Here is a 14,611-nt window from a genome sequence, read left to right on the forward strand (position 1 = left end):
TCGCTCCGCTGTCAGCCCCGGCTCCGCCCGGCCCCGGCTTGTGCGTGCGGGACTCGGTGTCGCGACATGGCGGGGCCTCGCGACCTGCTGGCAGCGGCGGGGCGGGCAGCGGCCGCCCGGGGACGGGTCCCGGTGTCGCCTCGGGGCGCTGGGCACACGCGTGTCAGCTCATCCCCGGCGGGGGGGGGCTGTGCCTAGAGACCCCGCACGGCCCGGCCATGATGCCGGCTCGGCTCCAACCTCCCCGCGCCTCCCTCCCGGCAGTGCCCCGGTGCCGCCCGTACCCCCGGTGCCCCCGGGAGCGTCGGCGTCCACCCCTACCGGCGGGTTATCTCCCCCGGCCGGTAACCATGGAAACTTCCAGAAGTGCCCCCCCACTCCGCGGCCGTGGTCCCGCCCAGCCAATGGGGACGCTCCGCTTGGCTCACGCTTCTCTGTGGCCGCGGCCGGCGGGTGGAACCAATAGGGCGGCGCGAGGGGGGCGCGCCGGGCGCGGCGGAGCGGCCGCGCGGTGCTCGCCAATCGCGGGAGGCCAGCTTGGTAGCAGCCGGCCAATGGAGAGGCTCCAGCGAGGGCGCGGCAGCCAATGGAGAGGCTCCACGAAGGGGTAACGGAAGGTATAAAAGGGCGGGCGGCGCGGCCTGGCGGCTCAGCGGAGATCGGGGCGCGGCGTTTCTGTACGGTGAGCGCCGGGCGCGGTGAGGGCCGCACGGGGCTGGGCCGCTGCGGGGGGGATGGCGGTTGGGGACACGGAGAGATGGGGAGGGGACCGGGGGTGATTCCGCACGGCGGGGGCTGGGTGGTCGCGGGGAGGGGTGAGCGGGGCGGCCACGCACGTGGCGCCTCCGTTGTGTAACCGGCGGCCTCTCGGTAGGTGGGCGCAGGTGAGCGGTCGCGATGAGGCTTCTGCTGCTGACGCTGCTGGCGCTGGGCGCCGTCTGGGCGGACGACGAGGAGAAGAAGGAGGACGTGGGCACGGTGGTGGGCATCGACCTGGGCACCACCTACTCCTGGTGCGTGGGGACGGGCACGGGGGGCGGCCGGGCCCTTCTGGGCGGGCAGGGCCTGCAGGAGCCGCGGGAAGCGCCTGCGGGCCCGGGAGGGCGCGGGGAGGAGCACAAGGGGAGGCGAGGGGGGGGGAATGTGTGCAGGCCGCGGCCCCGCCTGACCGTTCCGTTCCCCCCCAACCCCAGCGTGGGCGTCTTCAAGAACGGGCGCGTGGAAATCATCGCCAATGACCAGGGGAACCGCATCACGCCGTCCTACGTGGCCTTCACCCCCGAGGGGGAGCGCCTGATCGGGGATGCTGCCAAGAACCAGCTCACGTCCAACCCGGAGAACACCGTATTCGATGCCAAGCGGCTCATCGGCCGCACGTGGAATGACCCCTCCGTGCAGCAGGACATCAAGTACCTGCCCTTCAAGGTGGGCCCCGAGTGCAGAGGCAGGGGGGCTGGAGGGGAGGACTGCAATTCGGGTCAGAAGAGGCATCTGCTCACAGTGCCCCATGGGAGGATTGGTGTGTAAAAAACCGTTCCTGGAGTTAGCTGCACTAAAGTTATGCCTGTCATAGGCTTTGGCTTGATTTTTAGAAAGAACCATAGGAACAGTTTAGAACGGTTGAATGAGACAGTATCCTTTGTTCTCCTCAGGTAGTTGAGAAGAAAGCCAAGCCCCACATTCAGGTTGATGTTGGAGGTGGACAGACAAAAACATTTGCTCCTGAAGAAATTTCTGCAATGGTCCTGACGAAGATGAAGGAAACAGCAGAGGCTTACTTGGGGAAGAAAGTAAGTGCACAGGAAACACTGGTAACAACTTGGATTAGCAGCTTTAGGAAATGGGAGAAGGGTAGGCTGAGCCAGGACTGACCTTGCCATCCCAAACCAGTCCGTGCTGCTGGCTCTTCATCTCTGAGGACGGGCTGCTTGTTCCAGCAGTGCTCAGAGTGGCTGGTACTGCTCACAGACTGTAACAAAGCTGTCCCTCCCTGCTCAGGTGACCCACGCTGTTGTCACGGTGCCAGCCTACTTCAACGATGCCCAGCGCCAGGCCACCAAGGACGCGGGCACCATCGCGGGGCTCAACGTGATGCGCATCATCAACGAGCCGTGAGTAGCCCACCTTGTCCTGCCCCAGGGGAGCTGTGGGCTGCCACCCCCAGCCCTGACAGCCTGTTCCCTCTACAGAACAGCTGCTGCCATTGCTTATGGACTGGACAAGAGAGAGGGAGAGAAGAACATCCTTGTATTCGACCTGGGCGGTGGAACTTTTGATGTGTCCCTCCTCACAATTGACAACGGAGTCTTTGAAGTTGTGGCTACTAATGGAGACACTCACCTGGGTGGAGAAGACTTTGACCAGCGTGTTATGGAGCACTTCATCAAGCTCTACAAGAAGAAAACTGGCAAGGATGTTAGGAAGGACAACAGAGCTGTGCAGAAGCTGAGACGGGAGGTGGAGAAGGCCAAGAGAGCTTTGTCATCTCAGCACCAGGCCAGGATTGAAATAGAGTCCTTCTTTGAAGGAGAGGATTTTTCGGAGACACTCACTCGAGCCAAGTTTGAGGAGCTGAACATGGTAAGTTTAGAAAGGTAAAGTTACAGAGCCTCAGCTTTGGATTGGGACTGGAGAATGTGCAGCATCTCATGCTGTGACACTGCACTTTGGAGTATAAATAACTCTGTGTAAGCAGGCAGCTGTTCCTGCCAGGGAGTTGGGCCTCAGTTTGGCATCTCTGCTCTGTAGTGGTTGTACCTTGTACCCCTGGGGCTGCACAATGGGGCGTGCTGGGAATACAGTCTCACAATCCTTGGGGTTTTGTCTCTGCAGGACCTGTTCCGTTCCACTATGAAGCCTGTTCAGAAAGTCCTGGAAGATTCTGACCTGAAGAAGTCTGATATTGATGAGATTGTCTTGGTTGGTGGATCAACTCGCATCCCCAAGATCCAGCAGCTCGTTAAAGAGTTCTTCAATGGGAAGGAGCCTTCTCGTGGCATTAACCCAGACGAGGCTGTGGCCTACGGCGCAGCTGTGCAGGCTGGAGTGCTCTCTGGGGACCAGGATACAGGTAATGGCACCTTCACTGCCACCCAAGAGTTGACTCAACAGTGGATGTTGGGCATTGACAAGCAAATGCAGACAAACTTGGATCTCTTCCAGTCCTTGGAGTTCTGTGCCCCTGAGGCCTCAGGATCCTGTCTGCAGCATTGTGATTCGTGTTGAAGTTGTGTCACAGTCTTGCCTTTGATCTGTTCCAGGTGACTTGGTCTTGCTCGATGTCTGTCCCCTGACTCTTGGCATTGAGACCGTTGGAGGTGTCATGACCAAGCTGATCCCAAGAAACACCGTTGTTCCCACCAAGAAGTCTCAGATCTTCTCCACAGCTTCTGACAACCAGCCAACTGTGACCATCAAGGTCTATGAAGGTGGGTGTCAGCTGTGGTGGCCCATGTGACAGCTGGAATCTGCTGTAGGGTTTTCATTCTTGTTCCTGATTGTCACAAAGGCTGTAGGTACTTTGTTCACGGAACTGTGTCGCTCACGGTTTCACAAAGTACAGGCCACAGCTAGGCAAGACAGTAACCCTGTGTCATTGTGTGTTGCAGGTGAGCGTCCCCTGACCAAGGACAACCATCTCCTGGGCACCTTTGATCTGACGGGAATCCCTCCTGCCCCTCGTGGTGTGCCCCAGATCGAGGTCACCTTTGAGATCGACGTGAACGGGATCCTCCGTGTCACGGCCGAGGACAAGGGCACCGGCAACAAGAACAAGATCACCATCACCAACGACCAGAACAGGCTGACACCAGAGGAGATCGAGAGGATGGTCAACGATGCTGAGAAGTTTGCCGAGGAAGACAAGAAGCTGAAGGAGCGCATCGATGCCCGGAATGAGCTGGAAAGCTACGCCTATTCCCTGAAGAACCAGATTGGGGACAAGGAGAAGCTGGGTGGGAAGCTGTCCTCTGAGGACAAGGAAACAATAGAGAAAGCAGTGGAGGAAAAGATCGAGTGGCTGGAAAGCCATCAGGATGGGGACATAGAAGACTTCAAAGCACAAAAGAAGGAGCTGGAGGAGGTGGTTCAGCCCATTGTGAGCAAGCTGTACGGCAGCGCTGGCCCCCCGCCCGGCGAGGAGGAGGCGGCAGAGAAGGACGAGTTGTAGATACCGGTGTCCCCGAATGTGGTGTGTGTATATATTGGACTCAGGAACACTTGTTTAAAATATTGAACTCTTAATTTGGAATGTAACTTTGAATCTTCACTCGTGAGTGGAGCTGGAACCGCTAGCCCGACGTGGCTGTATCCTGCTTTTCGTTAGCAGTTGCTCGATGTCTGGGGAGGGGAGCGGGGTGGGAGTGTAAATGTGGGTTTAGAAGTATTGGCAGTGGAACATTCTATTTAACAACCTGGTCATGTGAACTTGGTGTAGAGCTTTTCTACCTGGAGTGACCACAATAAATTTGTTATTTACACTGGACTCTGTTCTGGTTCTGTGATGTCCGTGACCCAGCTCCAGCCAGGATCTGGATTAACCCTGAAGGATGGAGTGCAGCTCACTTTCTCAAGGTCACCTTTCATGTGCTCCTGGAGAGTGGGAGGTTTGAAAGCAGGAGCTGGGCCTCTGTTGCCTTGAGGTGAACTGGGGTTCAGTTTCTGACGGGAGAGGGTGGACTTGGACCTCACTTCAGTTTCACAACAGATCCTGATAAGGAAGGGGGGATCAAGCCTGAGTAACTGCTGAAGGGGCAGCTTTTATTGAGCTGAGAGAGGGAGGTTAGCCACCAGAGCACATTGCAGGCTCTAGTGGTGGTGCCCAGCAGTGAGGGAGGAGCTTGGCTTAATTATGTTTTCCTGCAGTATTAAAACTTAAGAGCTTTTAATAAAGCGTCATATGAAACAGACCAGTTTTCTCAACAGTGAAAAGTAGTTTACACCTAATAAAGGTTCTTAGAAAAAAAGAAGCCTAATTGAAATTTGGTCTCTTTATTTAACTGATCCTTATCCAATCCATGGGATTAGTTGAGTCCAGAATGACCTTGTCTGGTGCCAGCTCCAGCAGAGCAGAGCTGGCTCCTGCCATGTTCCCTGGGCTGGGGCTGCAGCAGGACCCTGCTCAGGCAGAGCCCCTGTCCCCAAGGGTAAGGACACGTTTAGGGGGCACAAGTAGCCCCAGGGGATGAGGCTGGGGCTGTGGGGACTCTACTCAATGAGGGTGACCAGGCAGTCCCTGTGTATGTGCCCCTGGGTGTCCATGCCCCCAAACACGAACAGCAGATGGACAGAGGCGTCTGCAGCACAGCCCTCTCGCAGGCCCCGCTGCAGGGGCTCAGCTCTGTCAGCTGCTGCCACAGGGGGCTCTGTCCCAGCCGGGGACCCTCCTGTGTCCCCGTGTGCCCCAGCCTGCCAGGGAATGACACACATGGCGTGGTCCAGCCTCCCGCTGGGCAGGGGAGACTCAAACTGCAGGAGTGTCCAGTGCTGCCTTCCTGCAGTGCAAAGATACAGTCACAGCTTAAACATCACACACCAGGCAGTGACACCATGCATTCAGTCCTGCAGTGCTGCAACTCCAGGGCTTGAGCAGGTAACGTGTTCCCCAGCTGCCTGGCATCTTCCCTGGCACCCTGAGAGCAGCTCCCTACCTGTGTGATACTTGTACGTAGTATCCAGTGTCCCATCTGGACCTATTCCACCAAAAATGTACAAGTGCTCCTGGAATGCTGCCGAGGAGTGGGATGCCCTTCCTCCAGGGACGTCCCCAGTGGCTGGGATCTTCTCCCATCTCATGTCATCTGGTGCAGGAAACAACATTTCCAGGGTTATGCATTACACAAACCCCATGCAGTTTGTTGATTTAAACAAGGTAATGCTTTAAGCACTTAAGAACTAGTATTTCAGAAAAAACGTCCCCCCAGTCAAAGCACAGCTCACAGGTACTGCCCTGCTGTACCTCCATCCACACTTACTTGTGTCGATGCAGAACAGGTCATTGTAAAAAACATCTCCAGCTAAACCTCCGTGGATGAAGAGTTTGGTCCCAACTGCAACCACGGCGTGTCCGTGCCGAGGGGAAGGGGGATCACCATGAGTCTCTGGCTGGGACCAGGCCAGGGTGGCTAAAAATGGGAGCACATGGGCATTAGGAACAAAACTCTGGAAATTCTACAGACCAACAACCCCAGAGCCCTGCCGAGGCTTCCCATCCAAGCCGGGGTCTGAATTCCCAGTGAGCACACGAACACAAGGGCCTGTCAAGAGAGGAACAGCCACCCATCCCATGTCTGAACTCCAAGCAGAGCTCAGCAATTCCAGCCCTCTGGCTACACCCCAAGGCAGCGCCCCCGTGCCCCAGCGGGAGGTACCTGTGTCGAACACGTGCAGCCGCTGGTCCTTCACCGGCTCCGCTCCCTTGTCCCCACCCCCGAACACGAAGAGCCGGGCCCCGATGGCCGCCGAGGACGTGTGGAATGTCCGAGGCTGCGGCTGCTCCCCCCTCACCGCAGGGCTCTCCCACGTTCCTATTTCTGGTTAAGACAGTCGATTAACCGAGCAACCAACACGGGCACGGAGGCCGGGCCCGTCCCGCGGCCCGGGGCACTCACCGGGGTCCAGCACCTGAACGCAGCCGCGGTTCCCGGCGGGGTGCGCTCCGCCGAACACCCAGAGGCGCGGGGGGCCAGCGGCGGGCAGCACGGTGGCGTGCTCGTAGCGCGGCCTCAGTCCGCGCCAGCCGGCGGGGATCCAGCGCAGCGGGGCTGTGGACGGGGACAGGCGATCGGTCCCGGTGTCCCGGTCCCGGTCCCGGTCCCCGCCCCGCCCCGGCCCTCACCCAGCTCCACGAAATGCGCGTCCGCGAAGGCCCCGGCGGGGTCGGCACCGCCCAGCAGCAGGACGCGGCCGGGCAGGAGGAGGCAGCCGAGTCCCACGCGGCCGCGGGGCCGCTCCCCGCGCGGGCTCAGCCGGTACCTGCGGGGCGAGGGCGGCGCTCAGCGCGGGCTGGGCCGGCCCGGGCTCCCGCCGGTCCCGCCGCCCCGCTCATCGCTATCCCCCCACCGCCCCCGCCCGCCCGGCGCCGTGCCGCCGGCGCCCCCGCCGCGCTCACCACCGTCCCGGGCGCGGCCGCCGCCCCGGCTGCAGCAGCGGCAGCGCCCGCGGCGCCATGGCGGCGGGGCCGCTGCCGGGCCGGCCGGCCGGAAGTGCCGCCGGAAGTGCCCTGCGCTTCCGCCCGCGCCGGCGGCGCGCTCCGCCGCCCGGAAGTGGCGGGGGGGGGCCCGCTTCTGCCCGACCCGTGCCAAGATGGCGCCGCTGGACCTGGACAAGTACGTGGAGATCGCGCGGCTCTGCAAGTACCTGCCCGAGAACGACCTCAAGGTGCGGCCGCGGCGGCGGGGCCGGGACCGGCCGGGGCGGGCCGGGGCCGGGGTGGGCGCTGCCGGGCGGGCCGGAGCGGGCGGTGCCGGTGGTCCCGGCGCTGACCCCGACCCTGCCCCGCTCCGTCCCGCAGCGCCTCTGTGACTACGTCTGTGACCTGCTGCTGGAGGAGTCCAACGTCCAGCCCGTGTCTACGCCCGTCACCGTCTGCGGGGACATCCACGGGCAGGTAAGGCCGGGCCGGGCCGCTCCCGGTGCAGCCCCGGGCCGGGGTCGGTGCCGATGCCCGGTGCCTCTCACGCCTCTCTCCCCCCGCAGTTCTATGACCTGTGCGAGCTGTTCCGGACCGGCGGGCAGGTCCCCGACACCAACTACATCTTCATGGTAGGTGCGCCGGGCGCGGCCCCGCCGGGTTTGACAGGGGCTGAAACCCCGAGGGGCTCCCGAGCCCCGGGCCCCGCCCGGCGCCGGTGTTGGCTCCTGCCCGCCGGTTGTACTGCCGGGAGCCCCGCGGGGTGAGGCAGAGCGCCCTGCCCTGCCCTGCCCTGCCCTGCCCGCGTGTCCCGGGGTCATGTCAGGACAGCGGAGAGGGGAGTGCCCGGCCCACAGCTGACACTCCAGTGCCCGGAGCCGCCGCGGGTCCCAGCAGGTGCCGGTGCCCTCCAGCGCTGGGTTCCTTTGCGGCAGGGAGGATGGGGAGCGGATGTGTCACTGTGCCCTTTCTCCATGTGCGGCTGTCTCTGCCTTCAGGGGGACTTTGTAGACCGGGGGTATTACAGCCTCGAGACGTTCACGTACCTCCTTGCACTAAAAGCCAAATGGCCTGACCGTATCACGCTGCTGCGAGGCAACCACGAGAGCAGGCAGATCACCCAGGTGTACGGGTTCTATGGTGAGTGCTGCCTGTGCCTGCAGCTCCTCTGCCTCGGGAAACCCTGGCAAAGGTGCCCAGGGGGGTGGGGGGCACACGGGTTCCAGGGCTGTCCTTTGGTAACAAGGTCACTGTGTTTCTGAAATGGAATGTGTTTAAGGCAGATCTTGCTGCTCGTTTCCTCTGGCACCTGGGGTTCCTGCTTGTGCTCTGGTGCCACGTTCAGGCACAGGCAGAGCAGGAGGTGCTCGGTCCCTCCTGCTGCTGGAGCTGGTCCTGGCCAGCAGCAGGACCCAGCACAGGGCTCCTGGAAGGGCTCGTGTGGCACACCTGGGTGTGCAGCTTCTGCTGTCAGTGTTTGCTCTTCCTGTTTCCTCTGATCCACAAGGGATAAAACTGTTCTCTCCAACAGACGAGTGCCAAACCAAATACGGGAACGCAAACGCCTGGAGATACTGCACCAAAGTGTTTGACATGCTCACAATAGCAGCTGTAAGTGCAAACACCACGCTCACACATTGTCCTGGTGGGAGCTGTGGGCTGGGGCTCCCCTGGCAGCCATGCTGAGGTGCTCGTGTCCTTCCCCTGCAGTTGATAGACGAGCAGATCCTGTGTGTGCATGGGGGCCTCTCCCCAGACATCAAGACCCTGGACCAGATCCGGACCATCGAGCGCAACCAGGAGATCCCTCACAAAGGCGCCTTCTGCGACCTGGTGTGGTCAGACCCCGAGGACGTGGACACGTGGGCCATCAGCCCCCGTGGGGCAGGCTGGCTCTTCGGGGCCAAGGTCACCAACGAGGTAACTCTGCTCAGGGCCACGCAGCCCAGCGTGGGGTTTGGGTGGAGCAAGGGCAGTGCAGGGCACTGAACTGCCCTGTCACACCTCTGCCAGTAACTCGTGGTGGTCTGGTGGAGAAGCTTGGCTTGTGCCAGCTGGAAAAATGAGCCACTTGAACCTAAAAGCACAAATGTAACTGCCAGATGCACTAATACCCATCTTGCTTTTGAAAAGTGTGATGTGGTGGGACTCACTAGTGTCCCTGGGCTCTGCGTGGAATGGTTTCCTAAGGATCTAGGAGAAAAAAACCCTTTTTAAAGCAATTTTTGAGTTAATTTTGTTGTGTCTGCACTGAGCAGACTCCTCAGGGCTCTACACAGTGGCCTGGCCAGGCTCAGCCTGTGCTGTCCTGTGGCCCTGGCACAGCACGGTCAGGAAGGGCTCAGCCAGGGACAGCCCAGCCCTGCTGCCTGGGTGTCAGCTGTTCCCAGTGCTCGGGTGGTCCCACCTGTACGCCCCAGGGTGTCTCAGTGCTGGGTCCCCAGCCCTGCTGTGCTCTCTGTCCTGCTGTGGGGCCAGCCCAGGAGCAGCACGTGCTGGGGCCACGCTGAGCTCACCTTCCCCCTTCCCTTGCAGTTTGTTCACATCAACAACCTGAAGCTGATCTGCAGAGCGCACCAGCTCGTCCACGAAGGATACAAATTCATGTTTGATGAGAAGTTGGTAACGGTATGGTCAGCTCCCAACTACTGCTACCGCTGCGGGAACATCGCGTCCATCATGGTCTTTAAAGATGTAAATACAAGAGAACCAAAGTTATTCCGCGCAGTTCCAGACTCAGAGCGTGTCATTCCTCCCAGGACAACCACGCCGTACTTCCTCTGAGCCCTGCCCGCCTGCTGTCACCTCTCCCTGTCCTGCCCCTTTACAATATACTTTTTATTGAGCACTTTGCTGCTGAAATGCTGCCTCTTGCCTTTTTTATTTTTAAATTATCTAAATTTATTGTGTATTATGGTGTCTGTAGCAAGTTTTTTTCCCCAGCCCTAGATTAATTTCAGAGTATTTGTAATATGTCCTTGAGATTTGTACTACTGCATGTAGTCCTCGCCTAGTCCTGGGTTAGATGAACCGATTCCTTTAACCACCACGCTGCGGGAGCCGCTCGGGCCGCCCTCTTGTTCAGCTTTTTGTTTTTGGTAAGTTTAAAGAGATTTCAGCAGCAAAGTCAGTGCCCGGTGCGCGGCGGGGCCGGGGCTGCCCGTGCTGCGCTCACGGCGCAGGACCGAGCCAGCCTTTTCCGAGCGTTCCGTGGATCCCAGTAAAGCGGTCCAAGGGCCGTTCCCCGTCCCCGGTTCGTTCCGTTTGCCTCGGGACCCCGATTAAACCCGCGAACTGCCGCAGCGACGGGATTTGTACATTAAAGTCATTGTTCGGATTTTTCCCAGGCTCTGTTGTGTTTTTGTGGCGGGGCGCGCGGGCCGGGGCGGGGCGGGGCGCGGCGGCCGCGCGGGTTCCGCTTCCGGCGGGGCCGGCGCCGTTTCCGGCGGGCCGGGCCGGGCGCGGGGATGGCGCGGAGCACGCTCTCGTCCCGCTTCCGCCGCCTCGACATCGACCAGTACGACGAGAACCGCTTCGTGGAGGAGCCCGAGGAGGCGGCGGCGGCCGAGCCCGATGCCAGCCCCGAGGTGGAAGCGCTGCTCAGGCAATATCCTTTGGGCCGGGGGGGCCGGGAGCGCCGGGCAGCGGCCGCGATCGCGCTCGGGCCGGGGCCGCGCTGCGCGTCCCGCACGTCCCGGTTTGAGTCCTTGACCGCCGCCGCACAGGCGAGGCGCTGCGGGCCTTCCACACGGCCATCCGCAGCTCCCCGGGCAACACCAGGAGCCAGGCCATGAAGGTAGGGCCGGGCAGGGCTGCGGGCACGCGCCCGAGCGGCGCCGCTGCGCTCCGTGAGCCCGGGCTGGCACCGGCATCCCCCGCGCCTGCCCCTTCCTCCTCTGACCCCAGCTCTGCTCACCTCCTTACAGACATAACCCAGCCTGGAGCGCGCCCGGCTCTTGCCAGACACGAGTCTTGGATCGTTCCCAGCTGTTCTCGTTCTCACATTTCTCCCTTTGCCTTGTCTTCCCAGGAGCAGGCCCAGGGAACGATGCTTAAAGTCCTCACATCTTTTAAAAGCAGCGAAATAGAACAAGCGGTGAATTCCTTAGACAGAAACGGTGTTGATTTGTTAATGAAGTACATTTATAAAGGATTTGAAAAGCCAACAGAAAACAGCAGTGCAATATTACTTCAGTGGCATGAAAAGGTACGTGCTGGGGGCACTCTTGGCTCAGCCACGCTCGCAGGGTCCTGGCCAGTGCTTTCAGGAGAGAAGAGAAGCAGGTGGTGGCAGGGCCTCATCCCTGAGGAGCTCGGTGTTTCCTTTCATCTTTGGTCTCTGAGCCTGCGTTCACAAAGCCTTTGCCTGTATTTCAAACCTCACCCTCTGCCGTGGGGAGAGGGGACAGGGCAGGGAGATCTCCCTGCAGGGGAAAGCCTCGAGCTGCCCTTGAGATGTCCTGGGAGGGACAGGGCAGCTGCAGCCTCCTCTGGGCCCAGCTCAGGGGGCTCAGGCTGGCAGTTTGCGTCAGCTGAGTCACAGGCTTCAGCAAACCTGTTTGGTTCGCCCAGGAGAGGATTTTGAGGTCTCCAGAGATTCCATTGGGGACCAGCAGGGGCCTCTTGTTTCTGTGCAATGTCAGCTGTGAAACAGGGACCGTGGGGTGTGTTCAGCAGCTGCCTGTGGGCCTCCCTCCCTGTCTGTGGTGGCTGAGGCACATCCCTGAAGCAGCTGCTGGGTGCCCCTGCCCCCGGGCAGCAATCCCAGTGAGATGTGCCCCCACTGCAGGGGTTTCAGCTGGAGCCCTGGCTGTCAGTGCTCCAAGGAAAACTGATCCCTGGGAATGCTGCAGCTCCCTGTGCAGGGCAGCTGCTGTCCTTTTCCCAACGTGCAGAGCTTTTCCTGCTCTACATAAAGCTGGTGTACCATGACTCCAGCTACTGCTGCTGTCACCAGCTTTGCCAAGCCTTGACAAGGAGGAGGCAATTGCTTGAGACAGCAAAGAACATGTTTCTGCTTGGTTTTTTTCTCTTTTTTTCCTGTTGTTTCCATTAGGGTGCTTTCAGGTGAGCGTGGGTGGTGCTCCCAGCGTGGGAGGTGACACACCACCACCCTGACTGGTCCTCAGAGCGTGCAGGGACATGAAAGGCATCTCGTCCTCTCTGTTGTGAAAGGAACAAGGCGGGTCTGGGTAGGCAGGGTTTAAAGCCTGGTGTTCTGCTTTGTGGCAGTCGGGTAGGATATGTGGCTTGCTCAGAGCAGAGTCAGCTCAGTGGTAGTACCAGTCTGTCCTCTGTGGCAGGTCTGGGAGCTCAGCAGCGTTTACCTGCCAGTCCTGCTCCAGGTGGGTGCTGTGCCTTTGTCCAGCCGTGTTCCCCAGTGCCACGTCTCGCTCTGCTCTCATACCCTGTGCTCTGCTGGACTGTGGCTGCAAAGTAAATGCCCCACTTCCAGCAGTCAGCTTAAATATTTTTTTCATAATCACCTCCATCTTCTAGACTTCAGAAGGAAACACTGTTCTCATTGAGGGACACAAATGAAACTGAAGCAAGCCCTTCCTCATCCTCCTCTCCTCAGGGATAAGGGAGGTGGGCATTCTGCTCTGTCAGTGACTTGCAACACTGGAGCCCTCGAGATCCAAAAGCTGCTTAGACTGTGGAGAATGACAGTTTCTAGCTTTGGAGAAGAGCCATAGTCCCTTCTGTGGCCGAACTCTTGGGTGTTTGCTCTGTGTGGGGCGTGGTGACGCTGTAACCTCTCTCCTTTCCCACAGGCACTGGCAGTAGGAGGCCTGGGCTCCATAATAAGAGTTCTCACAGCAAGAAAGACTGTGTAAAGACTGTTAACTTGGACAGAGGTGACGGTCAGGTTTGGACTCAGAAGAAGGAATGAGCTGAAATTACACTGGTCCATCTTTATTAGAGATTGCAATCTACTGAAATCCTACAGTAACCTCCTCTTGGAATGCTTTTAACCTTAAAGGTGGGGGAAGAGTAAAGGTATTCCTGCATATTCCGACTATCACATATAGGAGCCAAGACATTCTCCTGCTCCCTTCTTTACCAGGCAGAGAGAAGGCACACTCCTGCCTCCTACACTGCAAGTGAACAGGTATTTCAGATGCTGCTTTAGCCAGGTGTGGTGGTGCAAGCTCCCGTGTGTCCTGCTTAGTCCCAAGGTAGCTGTGTCCAGGCTGAGTCCTGCAGCTGAGGGTGGGAGAAGGGCTCTGGGAATGGCGGCTCAATGTGTGGGTGAAGGACTCTTGGACTCTGGGCTTGGGGTCGTGTAAAGTGAAGTGCCTGCTGCATCAATAAAGGTCTTGGATCACGTGAGTTAAATTTATTTTCAGCTAAATTGTAAGTCTGACACTTATTCCAAAGCAGGCCTGCAATAACCCAGTCCAAGCCAGTGTCCACCTTTTAGGACTGCTCCTAACTCCAGCAACTTGGAGAATTTGTCCTCAAATCCAGCTCTGTCCTGCCTGTAGGGAGTGAGACCAAGCTCAGCAGTCCCAATCAAGACTTAGAAGATGCAGTGAATAGTACACATAGTAAGGACCCCGAGTTTGATTTTTATATTCTTGTCCACACTAGAAAGTCAAGCAGATGCTTCAGGACTTATGATTTAAGTATTAGTGTGTCCTCTGGCCAGGCAGGACACACTCCTGGATCCATGGCTGTCCCCTGGCCCCTCTGGCAGGGCTCCCTGCCCTTTGGCACCAAGGAGCAGCTGCCTGGGCAGCCCCAGCTCCACCCAGTCCTCGCTTCCATCAGCTGCTCAAAGTGCAGCAGCAGCTGCTCCTGGTGGGAGGTGATTTTGGAAGCACAGTGGCACAACTCACTGTGACACAGCTCCCTGGGAGAGGCCTTGGTGGCACAGCTGGCACACCCATCCTCACCCTGGGCAAAGGTGGGGTTTGGGTCATGGTTTAAAAGTCAATTTTAAATAGCTATAGCATCCCAGGGGAGATAACCAGAACTATAAAAAGAAAGAAATCAAGATTAGGGGTTTGATCCAAAATGTATTGCACCACAAATTTCATAGTGTTTCATCATACAGTTCATATTTACAGCATAGAAGGAAAGAAGTCCAATGGTGATAGAAAGGATTATGTATAACCACTGTTCTGAGACAAGGGAAAGTGCATTAGCTTTTTAATACATGTATACACACCAGTCTTGCTCTGATACCTAACGAAAATTCAACACTTAAGAACTAGCTTATGGTAAGTTGATCCTTTATGAGCTTTGGGATCTGAAACTGAAGTTGTTAGTGAATATATAACAAAAGATTTTACTTTGTCACTCCGTTCCAGGCTGCCTGTCCTGCTTTCCTTGCTGTTCAGCAGTAACCTTTGAAGCCAGGATCAGCATAAACCCAGCAGTCATTCAGCAGGGAGCAGGGGGGTGAGGGAGTCCTGACCCCTGGTCCCACAGAAACAGGGCAGGGCAAAGGGACATCAGAAGGGAAAAGATCTCAGA

The 14,611-nt window shown here is 58.6% G+C and overlaps 4 protein-coding genes across 5 annotated transcripts; 3 read left to right on the forward strand and 1 right to left on the reverse strand.

Annotated features, from left to right (window-relative positions):
- The first annotated feature begins 594 nt into the window (after positions 1–594).
- Positions 595–4,483, forward strand: HSPA5 (heat shock protein family A (Hsp70) member 5). Of its 2 annotated transcripts, none has more exons than XM_054284306.1 (9): positions 595–682; positions 875–1,013; positions 1,194–1,425; positions 1,653–1,790; positions 1,999–2,111; positions 2,190–2,580; positions 2,833–3,070; positions 3,261–3,428; positions 3,609–4,483. In XM_054284306.1, exons 2-9 carry the CDS (start codon positions 898–900, stop codon positions 4,166–4,168), a joined length of 1,956 nt encoding a protein of 651 aa, XP_054140281.1. In that variant the 5' UTR covers positions 595–682; positions 875–897; the 3' UTR covers positions 4,169–4,483. The 2 variants fall into 2 exon arrangements, with proteins under 2 accessions (XP_054140281.1, XP_054140282.1); XM_054284307.1 differs by having other exon boundaries at positions 681–698.
- Positions 4,484–5,143: 660 nt separating this feature from the next.
- On the reverse strand, positions 5,144–7,167 carry RABEPK (Rab9 effector protein with kelch motifs). Its single transcript, XM_054284490.1, has 7 exons — positions 7,109–7,167; positions 6,836–6,972; positions 6,609–6,761; positions 6,369–6,530; positions 5,973–6,122; positions 5,649–5,798; positions 5,144–5,492 (listed from the first exon to the last, which is right to left on the reverse strand). The coding sequence occupies exons 1-7, from the start codon at positions 7,165–7,167 to the stop codon at positions 5,206–5,208; spliced, it is 1,098 nt and encodes a 365-aa protein (XP_054140465.1). The 3' UTR covers positions 5,144–5,205.
- A 109-nt stretch (positions 7,168–7,276) lies between these two features.
- Positions 7,277–10,477, forward strand: PPP6C (protein phosphatase 6 catalytic subunit). Its single transcript, XM_054284331.1, is given in 7 exon segments — positions 7,277–7,419; positions 7,421–7,606; positions 7,696–7,761; positions 8,128–8,269; positions 8,661–8,740; positions 8,840–9,049; positions 9,665–10,477. Coding segments are annotated over 7 exon segments (1,050 nt in total). The 5' UTR covers positions 7,277–7,302; the 3' UTR covers positions 9,914–10,477.
- An 84-nt stretch (positions 10,478–10,561) lies between these two features.
- Positions 10,562–14,611, forward strand: ARPC5L (actin related protein 2/3 complex subunit 5 like). Its single transcript, XM_054284332.1, has 4 exons — positions 10,562–10,736; positions 10,853–10,925; positions 11,160–11,336; positions 12,904–14,611. The coding sequence occupies exons 1-4, from the start codon at positions 10,597–10,599 to the stop codon at positions 12,964–12,966; spliced, it is 453 nt and encodes a 150-aa protein (XP_054140307.1). The 5' UTR covers positions 10,562–10,596; the 3' UTR covers positions 12,967–14,611.

The sequence above is a fragment of the Melozone crissalis genome, unplaced genomic scaffold (assembly GCF_028551555.1).
Source record: "Melozone crissalis strain CALT ecotype California unplaced genomic scaffold, PUWL_Pcris_2 ptg000041l_1, whole genome shotgun sequence".
Taxonomy (NCBI): Eukaryota; Metazoa; Chordata; class Aves; order Passeriformes; family Passerellidae; genus Melozone; species Melozone crissalis.